At 44.3% G+C, this 23472-nt stretch overlaps 2 protein-coding genes across 2 annotated transcripts in view; one reads left to right on the top strand and one right to left on the bottom strand.

Moving 5' to 3' along the window:
- Positions 1 to 5098: 5098 nt before the first annotated feature.
- LOC147020458 (muscarinic acetylcholine receptor M1-like) overlaps positions 5099 to 23472 on the bottom strand; it is a 39404-nt gene continuing 21030 nt past the window's right edge. Inside the window, exon 5 of the mRNA XM_085893789.1 lies at positions 5099 to 11840. Coding sequence (XP_085749915.1) covers positions 11202 to 11840 — 639 coding nt within the window. The 3' untranslated portion in view covers positions 5099 to 11201. The remainder of the gene's footprint in view (positions 11841 to 23472) is intronic.
- LOC147020457 (E3 ubiquitin-protein ligase pellino homolog 2-like) overlaps positions 17573 to 23472 on the top strand; it is a 69310-nt gene continuing 63410 nt past the window's right edge. The window contains exon 1 of the mRNA XM_085895783.1: positions 17573 to 17596. The gene's annotated coding sequence lies outside the window, so the exon portion shown is untranslated. The remainder of the gene's footprint in view (positions 17597 to 23472) is intronic.

The raw sequence follows: 23472 nt of genomic DNA, 5'->3' as shown, positions 1-23472 counted from the left end.
TCGTATCCAATCTGCTTCCTTGTTGTGTTTTTTTCATCTTCAAATATACCTTTCCAAAATTTTTCTAGGTCCTCTCTTTATGGGGAGTTGTCACATTTTGTTTGTTTCCCGAGCTCTCGGGATAACTTTTTGGGGTTGTTTTCCAACTGTAAAATTTGGTTTCTTCTATTGTTGGCCTCATCAGAGTATTTATTTTATTTTCCTTGCTATCAGTCATATTTGGAGTTTATTATGGGCAGCTAATGGTTCTTGTCCATTGGTTTCCATGTTGTAATTATTTTATATTTGTCTGATTCTTTTCATGAGTTTTGAACTTCTGTTTCTCCTCTTGAATTGTTCTATTTGTTACATTTCCACCTTCAGTCGGTCTCTCTGCTTCTCAAGTCTCTGTTTCCATGGTGGTATTTTGTTTCTGGTCAGGTTATCAGATCTATCTATTTGTGTCGTTGTTTACCTGTTGTTTTATCTTAGACATTAGTGCTGCTGCAAAACTCACATCGTTAATTTCTCTTAAATTAGGTGATTTTCGGAGAATTTTAGTGACTGCTTGGTTTATTCTCCTCACTTGTATCTTCAACTGTGTATTGTTGTTTATTAGGTGGAGATGTGGTCTTTGCTTGGGTGTTATGATGTTTTTGTTTGGGTGAAAGGTACTATTTGATCTGAGTTCGTAACTTAGAGTAGACTGCTGCTTTCCCTACGGGTACTGCTGCAACACTTCCTTTTATCATTCCCTGGTCCTGTTGTGGAGGTTTCAGTTTTGTTTCTTTACTCAATTCTCCAATCTGTTTCCCAATTTCTGTTTCTGTTATTGTGATTAAATTTGAAATCTCATCTGTTTCTGTTTTCCTCTCTTGTTCTATTTTCTGTGTAACATCAGTAAGTTCTGTTGGTTGTTCCTTTTCTTTGGGAGTTTGTACTCTCGGAATCTCATCAAAAATGAATTTCCCGTCATTCCATTGTGGCGTTGGTGGTACGTCGCCATTTATAAGTGACCAGTCATTTGTTATTGTCTTGTTAGTTTGTTCATCTCTGATTATTAATTCCTCCTCTGTGAATATTTTCTGTTTGAGGATATTGTTTTTCTTTGAGTTTAGTGCTGCCCTATTAAAATTACCTTTATCAGGGCATAGTCTCCAGATTATCTGTTCCCAAGTATTTGTGCTTTCTTTCCTCATGCCTTTTCGTCTGCCGTTTTCCATTGTCCATAGTAATATCCCTTTTTCCTTCTTTGTCCAGATTTTTTTTGATACTGATTCGCCCTTCTTGGGTCATCCGATTTATGTCTTCATTAGCTTGCTGTCTTGCCTTGTCAGTTATTTCCTTTATTCTTTCCTGGGTCATGTATCTTTTGATCATTGAAGCTACTGCGATGAATTTTGTTAGTGGAACTCTTTTCGCCTTGGCTGCCAACTTCGTTCGTTTCAATTGGTTCATGAACCTTTCTCCTTTCCTGCTGGTTCCCCATGATTCATGCACAGAATGTGCTTTGCAGTGAAGGATGATTTCCTTCTCCTCTAAGCTCCAGCACTGTTCATTTAATCTTCTAACATTCGTCTGGAGCCGAGTAACTGTTGGTTGTAGAACAGGTGACACCTTTTTAGCTTTTAGCTTTGGTGTAGAACGCTGTCTTGTCGTAAGGCAGGGATCCCCTTCCTCACTATAGAAGGCACAGTCATTATCCTTTTCAGCACACATTCCGGCTGCTCGGTGTGGCCACACAGACTTATGCATTTGCGTAGGAGGAGTCTGTGTCCCTTTAGTCATTTTCTGTGACTGATTGTCATGGTTTGGCATATTTTTTGCTACAGCCAGCCATATTGTTTCCCCCAAAAGGCCGTAGGGCCTCAGCTGCTTGACAGGGGTCACCAATTGCACTCATAGGAGTCGTGCCAAGAGGAATACACGAGGGTTGTGTCTGCCTGCTCGCACTTTGGATTATTCCTTACACTTGGACCAGCACGAGCCCGCGTGTTTGTGCAGGGTAGGCAAAGAGGTCGCCAACACTTCAAACTAACCTTTCCTCTCTTGCTTATCTACCTTCCAGGGAAATCAGTGTGATGAGTACCTTGTTATGTTAGTGCTAAGTAATGTGCATAAGCTGGATAGATCAGTGTAACTCTGCTCTGTGTCTCTTTTGCTCTTCTGTACATTGAATGCATTCATTGTCTTATGTTGCACCACACAAATTGATGAATTGTATGCTGTAAAGATACCCTGTAAATATACCCTCTTGTAATTAAATGTGCACCATAACTTTCGTGGCTCCCTCCTTCCTGTAAATAAACCCTTGGGGTATGTTATTCCAACCTGCTCATAGTGTCTCTTCATATTGGTCTAGCACAGTCTGCACTCTTGTTAGATGGAAAGTTTTATCCCATGCAATTTGCCCCAGTTAGCCAGCGCTGCACTCACCGTTTCACTTGGCAGTAAGTAGTCCAAGTGCATGCTGAGCATGAACCTCAATTGGTTGGGCCAATTCAACAGGTAAATGGTATCAGACAGATACTATTTGTATCTGGGGTTATATTTTTTTACTGGATAACATCCACTAACAGGGAACCTTGTTAGTATAGGGTTAGCAAGTCTAATTGACATTTGTGGTTGCTTCGTAACCCGCCGGACCAATGAGTTATCCTAGGGATGTCGGCCTCCAGAACCAAGAGTTCAGGAGGAGTCCGAGTGTTTCCCTTCATGGTGAATCCCAACCCAGATTCCGCAACAATATTTTGTCTAGCACCCATGTTTTGTATGCGACGACACTGTCAGGGCTTCTCTGCAACTTCTCTACTATGGCCCTCCCTCTTGGACAAGTACTTCATCCTAGATTTTAATGGGAAGTCCGAAACTGTCAGTTTCGATTGACACAAGGTCGTCTACATGGATAAAGAGTCTGATACAACTCGTCCTACTGCTGAAGCAGAACAAACTCCAGCTACATTGACTTCCACTGTTCCTGTGAGCCTAGAAACAACAGCACTGAGTTCAGCCCAAGCAACACCTGCATCATCCACTTTACCACCGACAACTACATCAGACGTGAGGAAAACTCATTCTGGCAAACATATCTATTGGCCTAAGAGATTTCTGCAGGCATTTAATAAGGGCTGACGTCAACATCATTATGGATCATCTCGCTTTGGTCATCGATGTAGTGGGGAGCTAGTGTATAGTGACAAGTGTGTGACCATTATTAGCCAATCAGTGGAGTCGTTTCAGAGAGCCGATTGGCTCTCTGAAACACATCAATATTTAATAGTGAGTTTTGTTCGACACCGCTATTAAATGGTGGAGAACAAAAGCTGCTATTAAATACTGATATGTTGAGTGACTCGCGAATAAAATGAGTCTTGCACAGAAAAACATTCTTCGAGGTCCTAACGCGTCATGGACAAGATCTCTCTCTCTCTCTCTCTCTGTCTCTGTCTCTGTCTCTGTCTCTGTCTCTGTCTCTGTCTCTGTCTCTGTCTCTGTCTCTGTCTCTCTCTGTCTCTGTCTCTGTCTCTGTCTCTGTCTCTGTCTCTGTCTCTGTCTCTGTCTCTGTCTCTGTCTCTGTCTCTGTCTCTGTCTCTGTCTCTGTCTCTGTCTCTGTCTCTGTCTCTGTCTCTGTCTCTGTCTCTGTCTCTGTCTCTGTCTCTGTCTCTGTCTCTGTCTCTGTCTCTGTCTCTGTCTCTGTCTCTGTCTCTGTCTCTGTCTCTGTCTCTGTCTCTGTCTCTGTCTCTGTCTCTGTCTCTGTCTCTGTCTCTGTCTCTGTCTCTGTCTCTGTCTCTGTCTCTGTCTCTGTCTCTGTCTCTGTCTCTGTCTCTCTCTCTGTCTCTGTCTCTGTCTCTGTCTCTGTCTCTGTCTCTGTCTCTGTCTCTGTCTCTGTCTCTGTCTCTCTCTGTCTCTCTCTCTGTCTGTATCCGCCATGCCAATTGGCTCTCTGAAAGAACTCCACTGATTGGCTAATAAAGGTCATATGCTTGTTTTCTGACCGCTATTAGCAGGACTAGTACGGGCCCATAGGTGCGCGCCCGTAGGTGAGTGCCAGTATGTGCAGCCTCTCTCTCTCTCTCTCTCTCTCTCTCTCTCTCTCTCTCTCTCTCTCTCTCTCTCTCTCTCTCTCTCTCTCTCTCTCTCTCTCTCTCTCTCTCTCTCTCTCTCTCTCTCTCTCAAACCTCGAAAAGGCACATCCGTGGGTCCCCAGCTATATTCCTGGCAAGTTTCAATCAGATCGGACCGTCGATCGTGCAAGAAACAAAAACAAAAAAAACAAAAAAAACCCCATTAATTGTGACGTCATTCCTGACGTCATAGCACCGTGTCTTGTCATTGGTCGACAGATAAATGGCCGTAACTTGGGAACCGCTCGTCCGATTAATATCAAACCTTGAAAAGCACATCCGCGGGGCCCCGGCAATATTCCTGGCAAGTTTCAATCAGATCGGACCGTCGATTTTGCAAAAAAAAAAAGAATAATAAATAAATAAACATTAATTATGACGTGATTCGTGATGTCATAGCACCGTGTCTTGTGATTGGTCGACAGATAAATGGCCGTAACTTGGGAACCGCTCGTCCGATCGATATCAAACCTTGAAAAGGCACATCCGCGGGTCCCCGGCAATATTCCTGGCAAGTTTCAATCAGATCGGACCGGTGGTTGTTGAGAAACGGCAGTCACAGACAGACAGACAGACAGACAGACACATAGAGATTGCTGGAATTATAGATAGATGTAAAGAAAAATTAATGAGTCACTACATCACGATATTTCAAAATGTGATGGACGGATTCGGACATGTTATTGTTGGGTATGTGACAAGGATAAATTAGTTTGATTTTGATGAAAATCCAAAGCTGCATCTGGCCTATCATGCAGTGGGATACAAAACGTGTATTGTTCAGCCTGGTGGAGGTATGTACTCTACCGAGTGCCATTCAAGTTTCATTTTTGACACGCTGGTCCAGATGTGCCCGAGTCTGCCACACTTTTCTCATCCCCATACCTTCTCCCTATCCTCCCAATGAAATGAAGTCATTGACTTAACATTAATTTAATCTGGTGTTGGTGTAGCGCAGGCATGGTAGGCCGCATGGCGTCCTTATGAGAAAGCGCAAGCGATCTTGGGAGCCGCGCCCTCCCTCCCCTGAACCCGGCAGTCGCGCCCTCCCTCCGCCGAACCCGACAGTTATATACATTTTTATTTTTCCTCCTTCCTGTCATTAATTCTTTTTTAATTGTTTTTATTTAATTTAATTTACATGCTCTAAGGCTCGTGGAATAGTCGTGCCCTAATCTCACACACATGCAGACACGTAGAGTACATGAGACAATACCAGACTCGACTTAACACAAACACATCCACTGAGATTGGGGGAAGTGACGTCACTTCCCAGAGCACTCGAGGTACCAGTGACATCATCTTAAATCATGTTTCGCTCTGTACTTAAACGGGAAATCCAGGAGGAATTTCCTCCTCCCCATGGATGCCAACCTAAGGGGTTTGTCTGTGCTCTATCCTTTAAATGCTGAGTGTCAAGCAAGGAAGCAGCACGTACCATTGTGTGTGTGTGTGTGTGTGTGTGTGTGTGTGTGTGTGTGTGTGTGTGTGTGTGTGTGTGTGTGTGTGTGTGTGTGTGTGTGTGTGTGTGTGTGTGTATTGATAAATTATTTTACGCGAATGCCATTTTCCCTCTTTCCACCCATTGTCTCAAGTTCCATCTTCACACCCCTGCTTGGGATTTGCTGAAAGAATGAAACACATGACACAGCAAATTGAAGAATTCTGTAATTTACAATCTTTATCATCCTTTCCATTTGATTTTCCCACGACAGGACTTCACCCTAATCATAGGCAATGATGGAGGAGACAACAATGCTGACGAAGTAAGCATGTCAGGTGTACACTGAGGACAGTATGGATAATACAGACGATATGTAAGTGGTTGTGCAGACAAATTGCTCGACAAGTAGCAAAATTACAAAGTTCTACTTCAGTTCTCACTACAACTAAAACATCTATCCTTTGTGCAGTTTATATGCACAGTCATAACAATAGTAGGCCGACAAATGAACGTTCATTGTTTTGCTTCCCTGCTGTTTACAACATGTAAGAAACATGTAAGACAAACTCCATAAGAGTTAAATTTTCATTCAGCATGTCGTGGAATCGTTGTATTTATTCTCTAATGGAACTTTGTTAAAATATTTATTTATTTCGAGGATACATCCACAATGATACCTTCTGTTGGGTGTTGAGGTGGGGGGGGGGGGATTAGAACTGTTAATAGGTCAGACACTGAATGTCAGAGTGTGATTCAAACCCAGGTCCAATATTCCACTCATTAATATCAAATGTCAGAAGCAACTACGTTTTAAATTTAGAGTTCAGAAATCCCATTCCTGAGCACCAAATGTCACATGGACGGTCCTGGCTCAGGCCAAATCTCCCAGCCACGATATGGTCTCGATGATGACAACTTTATTTGAAAACCAACACAAGCAGATTGTTGACTCCTTAATGATAACTTTAGCTAATTTGTATCTCCAGGGACTAATTGATTGCTGAAACGGTTTCCCACTTGTGTGAGATTGAACAAGATGGTTAACATGTTCTTATAAAAAAAAAAATGAACCTTTTGAACCCTGAACTCCTTGGACTTTCGGCTCCCCCACCCTGAACTCCCTGGAGAAAAAAAACTGAGAAGTTGCAATTTGTTTTATTTTGGTTTTCTGCCTGTAAAAACGTTTTTCTCGCCCTGTAATTACAAATAAATGATATTTTGAATCAAAGACTGTCTTGCTTTCTTCTTTTTTGAGTTTATCGCCAATACTCTACTTTGTGGTGCCAGTCAAACCAGCAGTTATTGCCCGGCTTTCCGATACATAAGAATTCTCCACAGTACGTGCACCAGTGTGTTGTTTTGGCAAGTCCTTATCCTTTTCCCTAGAGTTCCTTTGATTAGCCCGAAGGTGCTTCTCTCCAGCCAAAACGCGATTATTGGTAGTCCCATGTGGAGCCTTTTCTACATCGTGGTGAGCATCCAGTTTCAGTCGTTGCTCATCCTGAAACTGCTGAGCATCGATTACCAAATGCTGCTCCAGTAGATTGAACATCTCCAACAAGTTCCTACCACAGTTTCTCCAGATACCCATTTTCACGATCACATAATAATCTTGACTCCCCAAGGGATCAGCTTGCCCTTTATGTGCTTTTTGACTGACTGTTTTTAGTGGGGATCATTCCCTTGTCAAGTGAAAGTTCACAATCTGGAACAAAAGGATGCTTGAACTTCTCAATCAAATAATTGAACTCTGGGTGGGTCTTGTATAAACTTATCAGTCTTGACAAGCTGGGTATCATACTCATTTACACAATGTAGGAGAGACCAGATTGCAAGGAAGCGGTCTCTTGTCATGACCTTTGGAAAAACAGGCGTGGAAGTAAGTCTCGTGTCCTTGGACCGCCAGTACTGCTCGTACCTATCTTTATGTATCAATATTTCCATGGTGAGTCGGAGCCCCAAAAAATGCCTTCAACTCTGCCAAAGTAAGAGGCTTTTGTTGGAAGATTTTTCTGCGTAATTGTTTGTTTTGCTACAATCACACGTTCAGCTTGCAGATTAGTCTTTGAGAAGTAAATCCCAAAGAACATAATCCCAGAATAAGCTAAAATAATCAAGTGGAGTAATTTCCACAATTGGTAAATTTTTAGGCCTTGGTTGCTCATTAGGTGTAAACTGGTGTTCATTGAACCCAGCAGTGGCTCTTGTCCATCCTGGGAGGAGGAGTCAGGCCTTGGTCTATCCCCTCTGTGTCCTCCGCCACGACCACGCCCTCGACCTAGGCCACACCCCCTAACAACACCTCCGGGAAACCCCCAGCATTGTCAGTTCTGTCAGTTTCACATTCCCCGTTTGAAAAGTCATTATCCGACTCAAATATCACTCATTACCATAAATTGCCATCATCATTTGTACCTTCCTCATCTGTACCTTTCATCCGATTAGCTTGAAATTTGAACAAGATTTGCATATTGCGTCACTGAATTGGGTAATCAACTATTATTGAGGTCAAAAGGTCAAAGGTCAACTCAAGGTCAAACTTCTGAAATCAATTTTTATCTGAAAAATCGTCAATTTTAATCTGATTGACTTCAAAATGAAACAGCAATTTCATAGTATATTACTGAATTTGGCAACCCACTATTTTTGAGAGCAAAAGGTCAAAGGTCAAACTTCTAAAATCATCAATTTCAATCTGAAAAAAATGATCATTTTTCATCTGATTGAGTTGAGGTTTGATGAAGATTGGCAATTTTCATCTTAATGAAAGGGAGAATTTGATGTATCCATGGCAACCTTAGGAGAGGGGGTGGATTTTGCAAGTATTGTGCTCTGCACGACGACTTTTTCTTGTTTGTTTGTTTGTTTTCTTGTTTGTCCGGGCGATATCTCAGCCATCCTTTGAGTTAGGAAGCTGAAATTTGGGGACAAAAGTGAAGATGTGCTTTGGCAAAAACAGTTTTGTTTATTTTTTGATTAATCAAATAATTGATTCATTACTTAATGATTATCGATTAATTAATTAATTGTTTTTTCTCATCCTGGCAATATCTCAGGCACCTTTTGAGCTCGGAAGCTATTTGGACACAACAGTGGACAAGTGATTTGGCTACAAAGGGTAATTTTGATTTCTTGATTAATCAATTAATTTTTCTATTTCAAAAAGTTACAGATTTAGATGAAACAGTGGTGGTTTAGGTATGCTATTCATCAATTGATTAAGAAAATCAACATTTTATGAATACTTATTTTAATTATGCAATTGATCATTCAATTATTGTACACCACTCCCTCCCAATTCCGTCTCCATTTGCTGCAATGCGGCATTGCCGTGCGTCAGATGCGCCCGGTGATGTCGCGTGCTGGAGGATTTGTTATTTATTTATTTGGCATGGGGGCGGTGTACTTTGAATGTACCTGTACTTGTTGATATTTTTACTATTCGTGTTGTATTTCACTAATTCTATTTGGTGTCGTTTTATGATCGTAAAGAAAACTTGTATTAAATCTGCTAACTGTAGCTCCCTGTGTTGGCATACGTTTGATAAGTTGTTTTAATCTATTAACAAGTTCAGTGCTGTGTGTGGTTACTCTCACAGTCCGAATTATTTCACCTGTAACTGTACCATAGAATAATTTCTTAGGAACACTGCTGTCTAAGAAAGGCATTCATACAATGTGGAATGGAAAAACATCTCGTTAATCAAATGAATTTGTGTGAAATTTATTATTATTGATATCAATTTGTAATTCCAAAAAAGAAACTGAAGCGTGAGTTTTTTTTTTTTAAATTCGAGTTCTTTTGGATATATATATCATCATGAAGCTGATCAAATACAAACCCATCATTGATTGCTGGTAAATCAATGAATCTAAAGATGTTTCTACACCTTCACGCAGTTGTTAGTTTATTCCTGCATATGTTCTGGATCCAATCAGACTCGTACTTGTGCAGGAATAAATTTACAAAGAAAGGGGCCAAATCTGAACCCATGGGTATCCCTACTGTCTGCTGGAGTATCTTGTTGCCAAATGTAAAGAAACTGTTGTTTAGGAGAAATCGAACACTTTCTTTAAGTTTATTTTTTGAAAAACAACATGAATATTGATTTTCCTTTATAGACCAGTTTGCTCTTTTTTGATAGACTTTTTCATGTATACTTTATTACCTCCTGTAAATGCTTTATTTACCGCTCTGTCCAACACACACAACACACATAAATAACACACACGTACACAACACCACTCATACTTTTTAACGTTGAAAATAAATTTCCTCTAATATCCCTCAACATTTCCATGGATGCTCACATTATATATTGCCACCTATCGTTCAGTCGAGCTACACCTGCTCTGTGAGATCTCCTCCACTCTCAGCTGTCCTAGCTCCTCCAGGTGGCATACGTTCTTCTATTAACCCCTTTCCAGTTAAACTCCTAAAATTTAGGCTTTCTGCATGTCTCAACTCTTGTTGTTTTCTCCCGTTTGTAGAACTGCCTTTCTGAAATTGTTCAATTCCACTCTTCCCTCCATGGCTTCAAGCAAGTGTGACGCACCATGACCTAATGTAATCTCATATCCTTACCCGCAATCTTTTTTTTTTAAACCTCCATTAACCCTAGGTTACTGTGTTTCCTCACCTCTGCCCTCTTTCCTCTTTTACTGTTTGTTCTTTCATTCCCTTGCATATTGTGTCCAACTGTTGCCCCACTGTCCCATTCTCAGCCAATACCCTCTGTCACCTCACTCTTCCATAAGACTCAATATCGTAAAGAAAAAACTCTTCAGTTCAGCTCTGCCATTAAGTATGCAGCTCTAATTTAAGAATTTCCATGCCAGTGAAGAGTTTTGTGCTCTAGTTGTGTATAATTGTTCTCCAATCAATTTTCTCTCTCTCTCTCTTCCTACTCCTCCCTTTTATCTCAATAGGGAGTTGGTGAGTGCAGACAATGTTAAGGTAATATATAAATAGTTCCATTTGTTCATTTTATGCCTTTCTCATTAATAGTACACAATCGTGACTTCCTGCATCCACCAAGTAAGGTGAACTCTCAACTTGACCAAGATGTACCACACAGGGTAAAGCTCTTCTTTTGTCCAGTTATGTCTATACCATGAGCAAAAGAAGAAATTGTAAATTATGGCCATTATAGTTGGTGTTTTGGTGACTTGTGATTAGTGTTAGAATTCGAGTTACACGTTCATATGATTATCACAGTTACCGGTAGGGAAATCACTGTGACTAGTAGTAATGCCACTTTGCGTTAACCAATGAAATCACCACCTGTAAAATCGTGTTCAGGTAAATGTTAGCGATATCGAATGAATAATCTGCTGCTGTGTTCATATAATTATGAAGTTAAAACCCTGCCCTGAACAGATGTACCAATTGTCAGTTTTTGAAGTCTGAATTTAAAAAATATTTTAATTACAAACGATTACAAGAGGAACGAGTCGAATCTCTTTCATACGGCTCTGCTTGAGATCTATAGTGTAGTTAAGCTTCGTCGTTGATCAAAAATGTGAAAACGCTTGGAAATTTTCGATATATAATATTACAATCAATTGGCTTTCAACATCCTCGAGCAGCATTCTATTTTCTGTTTGATAAGCCATGACTGATAAAGTACATGCAAGGAGAGGGGCACATGCGATTACGTAACGGTGTTAACAATGCGGTTTTTAGCACCACGGTGCTGATGATGGTGCCGGTGAGGATGAGTATGACGTTTGTGGCACAGCAGAAGAGATCGGAAGGTATGTCGGAAACGTGGATTGCACAAAGCATAGCACAGTGGGTTGGCGGCGCTATTCACATAGCAAAGCCAGTATGCAAGGCGCCAGAGGGGTGGTGGCACACAAGTCTGGCACAGAGCTGCCACCAGGACGAGCACATTATAGGGGCTCCACGTCACCATGAAGGCGAGTAAAATGGCACTCAAGGTCTGGGCAGCTTTCCGCTCCTTCGGATGATATCCCATTTGGCCATTAGCACGACGGCGGGCACGAGAAGTCGCTGAATAACCGGCAGTTGGTGTCGCCGTGGGCGTCCCACCACTTCCTCTGCCGTGACCACCACCACCATCCTCTGATCCGATTGGTGTCCCAGCCTCACTGCCTGGTACACCAAGCACTTTGCCAGGTGTTTCTCCGGGGATTCCCAATGCGGAACCACCCAAGACTTGCCCATCATCTGAAACAGCAGAGTGTATTGGAGAAGGTCCACTGCCCTGGCTCCGCCAACTTTCCCTTGTTGGGCATTGGTGCCGTGGTATGGCCGGGGAGCGCCAAGCCTAGGAGGACATGAAGAAATAAAAATGGACTTTTGTTACTACAGTGGAACACAATCAATGTATAATGATAACTGCTAAAAGCACAGAACTTACTGTTGAATAGTGTCCAATTCTCATTCCTTTATCTATATAATAATTTGATTGTTACTCATTCTGTCTGTCCCTCCATCACATATCGTGAGATAATTTGTCTTTCAATCCTCACAAATCTCACACTCACCCTGTCTGTCTGTCTGTCTGTCTGTCTGTCTGTCTGTCTGTCTGTCTCTCTCTCTCTCTCTCTCTCTCTCTCTCTCTCTCTCTCTCTCTCTCTCTCTCTCTCTCTCTCTCTCTCTCTCTCTCTCTCTCTCTCTCTCTCTCTCTCTCTCTCTCTCTCTCTCTCTCTCTCTCTCTCTCTCTCTCTCTCTCTCTCTCTCTCTCTCTCTCTCTCTCTCTCTCTCTCTCTCTCTCTCTCTCTCTCTCTCTCCTCTCTCTCTCTCTCTCCTCTCTCTCCTCTCTCTCCTCTCTCTCTCTCTCTCCTCTCTCTCCTCTCTCTCCTCTCTCTCCCTCTCTCTCCTCTCTCTCTCTCTCTCTCTCTCTCCTCTCTCTCCTCTCTCTCTCTCTCTCTCTCTCTCTCTCTCTCTCCTCTCTCTCCTCTCTCTCTCTCCTCTCTCTCTCCTCTCTCTCTCCTCTCTCTCTCCTCTCTCTCTCCTCTCTCTCTCCTCTCTCTCTCCTCTCTCTCTCCTCTCTCTCCTCTCTCTCCAAAAGGACAATCTGGCAAACCCTCCCAATCTACTTTCTTAACAACCCTCTTGAAGAAGTTCAGTCACTCAAACTCCTGGATCTCATGATGAGCTACAATCTTTGAGGCAAACCACGTTATAAAGTTGGCCACCAAAGCCAGGCATCGACTGGACATCCTGCATCGTACAAAGTCCTTTCCTGGCACACCTGAACTCCTATCCACCTACAAGGCCTTCATCCACAGCTTGATGGAGTACTGCTATTCCCTCTGAGCTGGCACCCATGCCTCACACCTTCCTCAGCTTGACACCCTGGAAACCAAGGCCTTCAAGATCATTGGAATCTCCTACGATGAAGTTGAGTCTATGGGCCTATCACTTTCCCATCACAGACAATTTGGTGGTATGTTTTACACCGCTTCCTTTCTGGTACCCTGCTCTTTCCGTGCCCCCCCTTACCCCAAGGTTTCTGCAGGGTGCACGTGTTCCACTATCAACCCCCTTGTGGTAAAACTCCCAAAATTCATAATCGCGACTCACCTTCAATCATTCGTTCTTATTTTTTTCTCACCTGTAGAACCAACTTCCACATTATTTTCAATCTCATTCCTCCCTTCAAGTCTTCAAAACAGCTGTTCACCACCATCTCAGATCAACTCCCATCGAAAACCATTATCTTTTCTACCCCTGTCAACTCCCACCATCCAACCATTGGGACCATATTCTGTGCAGAGCGTTAATGCTGCCGAAGCAGTCTCCTGAGCTATTGGGCACAATCCTGGACAGGTCGCCATTCCGACACAGGATACCAGCAAGCTGGTACTCATTCTGCCGACCTCAGAAGGATAACAGGCTGAGTCAACCACACCTAGTATTAATTCAACCGCTGAGCAGGATTTGAACTCAGGACCCTAATAAGATCCCAAGTCCACCACTCTAGCCATTAAGCCAACACCAGGCATAACCCCCACCCCCTTCCCCCTACCCCCTCCAAGCCCACATCCTTCCAAATTTCCAGTTTTTCTTTCCTGAGAGTTTGCTTGTGTATCCATCTTTTCCACCTCTGGTATCCTCATCGACCCCTCATTCCTATCCACAACCATTTCTTTTCCTCATCAACTCTTCCTCACCCATCTACGAGGTGTGTTCAAAAAGTATCTAACCTTAATTTTTTGTGCGTAAACAAATGAAGCGAGGGAGGCGTGGTTTGGTGCATGTATGTAGGCGATCCTAATTCGTATGCGTGAATATTTTCCCGCCTGCAGAAGCTGTCAGTCGCCGACAGACCGCCGATGAGTGAGGAAGTGTAAGTGAGCGCCGTCGGATTTTCGTTTTTGACAAAATAACGGATCACTGTAATCTCATCACCAGTGATCACTATGTTGAAGAAGTTGGGATCGCTGTTCATAGTCTCCAGCATATCCTGTGCGATCTCCAAACGGAGTTGCTTCTGCTCGATCGTTAGCAGCTTTGGCACAAACTTCACTGTGATTCTCCTTAAGCCCAAATCCTCAGTCACAATGGAATGAACGGATCCAATGCTGATGCCCGCCTCGTCTGCAAGTTCTCTGATCGTGACTCGATGATCCTGCATCAGCAGGGTCCTCACTTGGTCAATGACAATCTCAATTTGGGATGTTGAGGGCCTACCAGAACGTGCTTCACTTTCCACTGATGTGCGACCATCTTTGAAGCGGTTGTACCACTCTTTTATCTGTGCGGTGCCCATTGCTTCGTTCCCGAAGGCCTGTTGAATCTTGCGGATCGTTTCCACTTGGAATCGCTAAGCTTTACACAAAATTTGATGCAGTAGCGTTGTTCAAGTTTTTCCGTTATTTTGTCAAAAACGAAAATCCGACGGCGCTCACTTACACTTCCTCACTCATCGGCGGTCTGTCGGCGACTGACAGCTTCTGCAGGCGGGAAAATATTCACGCATACGGATTAGGATCGCCTACATACGTGCACCAAACTACACCTCCCTAGCTTCATTTGTTTACGCATGAAAAATTAAGGTTCGATACTTTTTGAACACACCTCGTATATCAGTTTGTTTCTTGCTACCAACGCTATTTGTCTCACGATACTTTTTTCTTTTAAAATTAGTCAAAAACTTTGTCAATGTTTCCTCTATGCTTCTTGGCCACCAATTCCACATATTACCCACTTTTTAGGTAAAATAGAATCGGACTCATCTCGGTTCTTGCTCTGAATTATTAATTCTCTAGTTGTCTTTTCATTGCAGCCCCCCCCCCTACTTCCACCTGAAAAAAAACTCTGTGTATCTACTCTGTCAATCTCCTTGAATACTCAAATACCTTTATAGTTTGATGATACGCTCTCATGAAAGTACTTGTATCATATCGAGTAGTACAGAAGCTGGTACAACTATTTCTGAGCCCACCTTGCATTTATCATCTGATATAAATCACTCTGGAGCCGAATGGTCCATGCCTGGAATATTTAATCCATTTCCATCCATTGAAATACTGGCTTGCACAAATGAAGCAGTTGTCCACCAATTGGAAGCCAGGCTGAGATCTTGATGTTTCTGTGTCTCGACACAATAAGTTAATTCAAAACATCATAGTAATAAAAAGTTAGGTTAATTCACGAATTCACACTGCACAGAATTTTGGCAGGGTGAACGAACCTGCCCACCTTACTTGGACTAAAATCCGCAAAAGTATGATAGCTGTGGTGAGCGGGGGACTTGATTGACTGCTGGTCCAATAATGAATTTCTATAGTCAATGAAACCTCCAATCATATCGGATAACACACTTGTAGGATTACACATTTTGGTGGAAAGAATGGTTGGCTTGTGACAATTTCTTCTGAGCTGCCCCATGACATCACTCTCTGAGTTGCCCCATGACACCACTCTCTGAGTTGCCCCATGACATCACCCTCTGAGTTTCCCAATGACATCACCCTCTGAGTTGCCCCATGACATCACTCTCTGAGTTGCCCCATGACATCACCCTCTGAGCTGCCCCATGACACCACTCTCTGAGTTGCCCCATGACATCACCCTCTGAACTGCCCCATGACATCACACTCTGAGCTGCCCCATGACATCACTCTCCGAGTTGCCCCATGACATCACACTCTGAGCTGCCCCATGACATCACTCTCCGAGTTGCCCCATGACATCACACTCTGAGCTGCCCCATGACATCACTCTCCGAGTTGCCCCATGACATCACTCGCCGAGTTGCCCCATGACATCACTCTCCGACTTTCCCCATGACATCACACTCGGAGCTGCCCCATGACATCACTCTCTGAGTTGCCCCATGACATCACCCTCTGAGCTGCTCCCATGACATCACCCTCTGAGTTGCCCCATGACATCACCCTCCGAGTTTCCCCATGACATCACTCTCTGAGTTGCCCCATGACATCACACTCGGAGCTGCCCCATGACATCACTCTCTGAGCTGCTCCCATGACATCACCCTCTGAGCTGCCCCATGACATCACTCTCTGAGCTGCTCCCATGACATCACCCTCTGAGCTGCCCCATGACATCACCCTCTGAGTTGCCCCATGACATCACCCTCTGAGCTGCCCCATGACATCACCCTCTGAGCTGCCCCATGACATCACTCTCTGAGTTGCCCCATGACATCACCCTCTGAGTTGCCCCATGACATCACACTCGGAGCTGCCCCATGACATCACACTCGGAGCTGCCCCATGACATCACACTCGGAGCTGCCCCATGACATCACCCTCTGAGTTGCCCCATGACATCACTCTCTGAGTTTCCCCATGACATCAGACTCGGAGCTGCCCCATGACATCACTCTCTGAGCTGCTCCCATTACATCACCCTCTGAGCTGTCCCATGACATCACTCTCTGAGCTGCTCCCATGACATCGCCCTCTGAGTTGCCCCATGACTTCACTCTCTGAGTTGCCCCATGACATCACCCTCTGAGTTGCCCCATGACATCACCCTCTGAGCTGCCCCATGACATCACTCTCTGAGCTGCCCCATGACATCACCCTCTGAGCTGCCCCATGACATCACTCTCTGAGTTGCCCCATGACATCACCCTCTGAGCTGCCCCATGACATCACCCTCTGAGTTGCCCCATGACATCACCCTCTGAGCTGTCCCATGACATCACTCTCTGAGCTGCTCCCATGACATCACCCTCTGAGTTGCCCCATGTCATCACCCTCGAACATCACCATTTTCACAAATTAGTGATTTTTATAACTTGGTGTATTTATTTAAGCAAAGCATTAAATTTAACTTTTTCGACTGTTCAGACAATTATATTAAGTGAATAAAAAATGATGGGATGTGCAGAAAGTGTAAATTCGTTGAGTGAAATGCCATGATTCATAACCTGCTTTTGCAATCCATGACGGCACAATCCACAGTGGTCCTTTTTTCGGTAATTACATTCGCAGTTTGCTGTTTCCGTTTTGGGCAATTTGCTAACATTACAAAATATTAATATAAATCTATACTAATAAAAGGGTCAGTCAGTCAGTCAGTCAGTCAGTCAGTCAGTCAGTCAGTCAGTCAGTCAGTCAGTCCGTCCGTCCTCAAACTATAAAACCTTGCAGCCTGAAACTTTGCATATGTACTGAGAAAACTCCAAGGAAGTGCAAGAGTGAAAATTGGGTGTTTGGGTTAAATAAAACCCCCCTTTTGAAGATATAATTAATGGCATTATTTAATTATATCCTTCATCAGGCGATCCTCGGCCACCTCGCTGTCTGGGATCTTGAGGCGTTTCCTTGGTAACCTCGCCGGGGGTCTGAAGCCGCCATGTTTTTTGGCCTGGATGTAAAAGCTCCAGATTTGAAAGTATCAGCAGTTCCGACTCCCCAAAAAGTGTTTATTGGTCCAATTCAGACATTGTATAGGCGTTTCTGGGTGCATAGTTGTGTCGATGGCAATTGGAAATCGCTTGCCAAGCCAGTCGTTCCGTTGGAGTGCTTAAGCCGCTTACCGAGCTGTGCAGTGCAGTTCGCTTCCCGATTGGGATGTGCAGTCGACGGTGACTCCAAGGTAGAGGGACGTATGCAGCACACACGGACATGGTACATATGGGTAGATCTGGATCTGTACGGACTCCCCACAGGTGTGTGGACATGCCATGCCTGTTACGGGTGCCATGGTGGAAAAGTTTCATCCCGTATTATGGAGGTTCTTTCAGGTTTTCCTTTGTCCTCGCGCCTGTTTCTAAAGCATTTGGTTATCGGATTTGCTTTACAAAGGTTAAATGTTTCTCTTTTTGAGTTCCAAAGTGGAATATATTTGATAATGCCCGATTTCCAAGCCGTTTGCCGTATTACCGAGCCAATTGTTTTTCCACCCATCACACGCAACTGTTTATAAAGATTAGTGTTTGTGAACATCTCCCTGAAACGTCTATATAAATATAACGTTGTTTTTCGGTGAAAGATACTCAAGGTTTCTGCGTTGTATACAGCGTGTGCTGTAGTCGGTAATCACACTGATTCCAACCTGTCCATTCCCGAAAAATTGCCGATATCGGGTGTGTGTGGGTGTGTTGTGTTGTGTGGTGTGTGTTGTTCACAAAGCATAACATATTCTCTCTGAAAACTCCCCTACCCCAACCTCTCTGTCTCTGGATGTATCCGGACGGTCGTTATGTCTGAACGGTGGTTATGTCCAGGCGGGGTTTGTCTCCAGACATGTCCGGATGGGAATTTGTCTCCAGACATATCCGGATGGGAGTTTGTCTCCGGATGTGTCAGGACGGGAGTTTGTGTCTGGACGGTGTTGATGTCCGAACAGGAGTTCGTCTCCGGACGTGTCCGGGCGGTGTTAGTCTCCAGAAGCATCCAGGTGGTGTTTGTCTCTGGACAGCTTGGTTCCTGACGCGTCTGCATGGTGTTTATGTCCGGACGGGAGTTTGTCTCTGGGCGGTGTTTGTCTACAGATGGCTTGGCTCCAGATGCATCTGGGCGGTGTTTTCTCTGGGTGGTATTTATAGTATGACCGGTAGAAAAAGGATTTTGGACATTATTTTGTTTCCATCTTCAATGTTATTCTATGCAGAATCATTTTGATGAGACAGTAAGAATCGTAATTGATGCTCCATTACACATCTGCCTTCCCTTCCTTTCACCTCTTGCTGCCTTCCCTCCTCCCCCCTTCCTCACTCTCCCTCCACCCTCCCTCTCCCTCCCTCCTCTCTCCACCCTCCCTCTCCCTCCCTCCTCTCTCCACCAACCTTCCTTGCTCCCTCTCCATCCTCTCTCTTTCCCCCTCCCCCTCTCTCTCTTTCCCCCTCTCTCCTCTCTCTTTCCCCCTCTCTCCTCTCTCTTTCCCCCTCCTTATATCTCCTCACTCTCCCCACACCCCTCTCTATCTCCCCCCTCCTTTTTTTCCCGTCTCAGTCAGTGCCGGATTAAGCCTCGGCTGGCCCTAAGGCACATTTTGAAATTTTAGAGAATGGCCTGAAAATTTAAAATTGGATCTCGGGCTCATGGAAATGGACCCCAGACAAAAGATGAACTAATTCAAGAACAAAAGATTTAATACAAAAAAAGACAAATATTTAATGTGAAAATAATTTTTGGCCCGAATTTTTGGCTGGCCCTAAGGCACATGCCTTGTCTGCCTAATGGTTAATCCAGCACTGGTCTCAGTGTTCCTGTCAGTGAAGCGATGGGTGGTATTTGCTCGTATAAAATAATGCGAGCAGTCTGACGATGCTCTGGCATGCATTACAACACTGTTGGTAAAATATTGGCTCAAACATAATCCAAAAACTAATTAAATCAATCCCAAATGGAGTCGAGTCAGTTCTCAAGGCAAAAGAGGGTCAAACTGATTATTGATTATACATAAAGGCACATTTGATTTTTCCTCTTATTACAGATAGATGGTGTTGTTATATCCTTTAGAGTTCATGGAAATCCCTTGAAAGTGCTTTTGGTTTCACATTATAATTATTTATTTTGTTATCACATCTCAGTTAATAAATGTCTGACTACACTTACAAAAGCATATATATATATATATATATATATATATATATATATATATATATATATATATATATATATATATATATATATATATATATGTTGTAACGAATTTGGAATTCGATTGCACACAACATACAGGTTCCTTTAGTCAGCTATGTCGATAAGTGCTTGTTCCCGAGATAGCTCACCTTCCATTGTTTAAATGTTCAGAAATTGATTAGATGCGCTGCGGATCGATTTAATAGTTATGGAACGAAATATGGAGACGTCCCTCCCCCTCTTCTGCGAAGAGCAAGAAGAACCCTGCCGTCCCGTGACTCATGATGTCAACAACTCCCTCCCACCCATGGCTGAGCGGGGGATGGAGCACGAGGGCATGAGTCATGAGTCACGCCGGGAGCGGGAGAAGGATAAGAGGAGATCTTTTCTTTGTTCATGGTGGGAAGTTGAGGAGTAAGCTTTTTGCTTTGGCAGAGAGTAGTCGTTCAGCAGACCGTCGGGTCCTGCTCGGCTTGCGTTAGGGTTGAGGCCTTCGGAAGCTTTTTGCTTCGGCTGGCTCAGTGAGCTTCGGCTGAGACCTGGCCCGGGGGGAGGCTTTTCGGAGGCTTTTTGCTTTGATGGTTCCGTGAGCTTTGGCTTCTGCTTGGCTCGGGAGAGCTTTTTGCTTCAAGCTGCCCTGTTTGGAAGAATGTTAAGCCGGTCGCTTGGCTCGAGCTGCGAGTGGTGGCTTCTTCTTCTTGGTTCGTGGATCTCTTTGTTCTCCATTTTGGTTTCCGGCTTGGTGCAACTCATCGACCTCTTCGTGGAGGTGGTTCCCCGGGGAAGTGGCGCATCGACGGGAAGGATCGGCGCCTCGTCTCACCAGCACGTGTTGAGAAGCGCGGGAGGATTTGCAGGAGCTTGGGAAGGATCGCAGCTCACAGCGATTGGATCCAACTCGCTCTCGCTGGAGCCCGGGTCCGAACAACTTGAATACCACACGAGGTGGAGAGGTTCGAGATAGGCTCTGGGTTTCAGCTCACCTGTCCTCCGAGCTGGAGCTCGTTATTCGAGGCCTCTGCCACCATTTCTTGGGTGTGTGTGTGTGTGTGTGTGCGTACGTGTGTCCGTGGGCCCGTCTAATAAGTTGGAAATTGTTAAGTGCTTTGTGTGCTGTAAATGTTTGCATTGCATTTCGTATAGACGGTCGTAGTTCTTTTGTCGTGCTTTTGTTGCTTGTATAATTGCATACGTGTTTTGCCTTGTTTAATTGCATTTGTGCTTTATTATAATAAATGTCCTTGTGTGAATGGAAACCTGTTCGTTGCGTCCATTCCCTCATTGAACTGCCGTATTGAGATCGGAATAAATAGTTGGTTTTTAAATAGCCGGTAAAGTGATCGGGTCCAACGGCACTGCGCGATAATACCCCGCTCGGTTAACCCAAAAGAAAGCGAGCTGCTTAAGGGGCTCATTTCCAAGCGGTCCCGTTGAAGTACAATTTCTCGGTAACCTACCCGCGTGAATAATTAGGTAAATCGAAAATTTGGCGATCGGACCCTGAGTTGATCCGGAAAGCCGCGACTGGATTGTCCGTTCGGTGGGCGAAGCGACCGCTATTGGTTAGACGTGGTCGTTCGCACGCCGACGGGCAGGAAATCTACAACACTGGTGTCAGGAGTGGGATACAGATTCATTCCCTCCACACTAAATTAACGGAACTGGATCAAGGGTGTGCAAGGCAACCCTCCGGTTCCATTAAATTCCGAGTTTAAATTATTTCCGATACACAAGATGGCAGTTCAAGGTGAACGGGAGCAGGGGGTAATGAATTTAGAAATGTTAGAATCTATGGCTCAGGACGAAATGACTATGCAGGACACTCCCATTATGCAGGTTGACTATTCCCCGCAAATAAATGCAGAGTCCGCAATGGGCGCAGCGGCAGGGGCCACAGTGTATGACACCCCCTCTCCCCTCCTCTGTCAAAATCCCTCCCCGCTCCACAGCGAAACCACGACCGACAATGGCGGATCGGTCCGGCTAGAGCCATCGGCCATCGCACAAATGGTGGAGATGATCACACAAGAAATGAAAAAAAAATGTGCGCGATTTGATGGATTGTATGGATGCGCACACGAAGGCATTCAGGAGCGATATGCAAAGCTTGCAGGCGGGCATAATGGCATTTCCGTGCAACGAAACGCGGACGACGATGCTTAAAATGGCGGCGCCACGTGTTGGAGCGAACGAGCTGAGAGGGAGTGCAACGGCTGTGCCCCCCGTGATGGAAGCGGAGGAAGACAAAATAATTCGGGAGACGCGTTGGGCGAGACTCGTGCAGGTGACGGAGAGAGTGACGGTGACACAGAGGGAAAAATTAAATGGGGTGACAGACGTGTACGGCAAAACACGTAGAGACAACGGAAATAATAAAAGGAATAACAGAGACACGGGAGGTAGAAACGGTAGAGGAGAGACTACACAATAAACACGAAAGTAAAGACGAGCACGCACACATGGAGGTAGTGGAGAACGATGAGGGGGAGCTCGGGGAATGTCTCGTGACCCGGTGCAAGCAGCCGGAAAGCCTCCTTCAGGAATGGAGGGAGACTCTATGCTCCCTTGAAGCGGATCTCGACCAGGTGGGTCCGGTCGAGCTTTGCGAGGTAGAGGGGGCGAGTGCTGTTGATGGGTGCACACAAAGCTTGGGGAGTATGAAGGCCCCGGGAACCCTTGTGGTGACGTAAATCCCCAGCGTGGTCGTCCTGGTGTGTGTGTGTGTGTGTGTGTGTGTGTGTGTGTGTGTGTGTGTGTGTGTGTGTGTGTGTGTGTGTGTGTGTGTGTGTGTGTGTGTGTGTGTGTGTGTGTGTGTGTGTGTGTACGAGTGAGCCGAAATGCGTGCTGGAAAGCACGCATAGCGTGAGTGTTATGGCGTGTGTCAGCGATTCCCCGTGTGTGAGGGAAACCGTGTGTGTGGTCCGTTCGGTGGGCGAAGCGACCGCTATTGGTTAGACGTGGTCGTTCGCACGCCGACGGGCGGGCAATTTATAACTATATATATATATATATATATACATATATATATATATATATATATATATATATATATATATATATATATATGTGGAGCTGTTGAACAGCTCCCAAGATGAAAGCAGCCAAATTAACAGGATTACCTTTTCTTAAAATTGAATGTAGCATTTAATTGAGGAAGCCAAAGCATTTAAAATGCTCTCAGTATGCTACCATTTTTGACTGTTGGTAATCAAAGCCAGTCGGCTATATCTCTCCCTCTCACTCTCACTCTCACTCTCACTCTCACTCTCACTCTCACTCTCACTCTCACTCTCACTCTCACTCTCACTCTCACTCTCACTCTCACTCTCACTCTCACTCTCTGTCTGTGTCTCTTTCTCTGTCTCTCTTTCTCTTTCTCTGTCTCTGTCTCTTTGTCGTGCAGCTGAACATCTGGCTTTCTTGTTGGCCCTTGTAACAACATTCTTTGAGCCTTGGGCTCAGAGAAGCCCAATCATAAATCAGCACTGTCTTGGTATAGTTCAAAAGGGAACATCTTGTAGCAGAATGAGACGATAATATATATTGTGATAAAGATCTGCCTGATCAATAACAGATCTTCTTGCTTGTGAAAAGATAAATGCTTTGTCAGGCCAGGAGAGAATATTTGCTGGGGTGTTTTTACTTTCAAAGAAAACCGATGAGCAGGAAAAGTATATATAAAGTAAACCAAACTGCTTGCGGGCGAGAGTTTTGACTGGGCTGGTATACTGTAGGTATTCTGTGCCTTTCTACTCTCGTGTATACACTTTTGATGCGCATTAAACCTCTTCTCTACGACGATTGGTGTAGTCATTGCTTGATTGCAGACCCTGATCTCGACATATATATATATATATATATATATATATATATATATATATATAT

Source organism: Eptatretus burgeri, chromosome 9 (assembly GCF_056783735.1).
Source record: "Eptatretus burgeri isolate ZD-2024b chromosome 9, Ebu_testis_v1, whole genome shotgun sequence".
NCBI lineage: Eukaryota > Metazoa > Chordata > Myxini > Myxiniformes > Myxinidae > Eptatretus > Eptatretus burgeri.
This window is presented reverse-complemented; position numbering and strand designations above follow the sequence as displayed.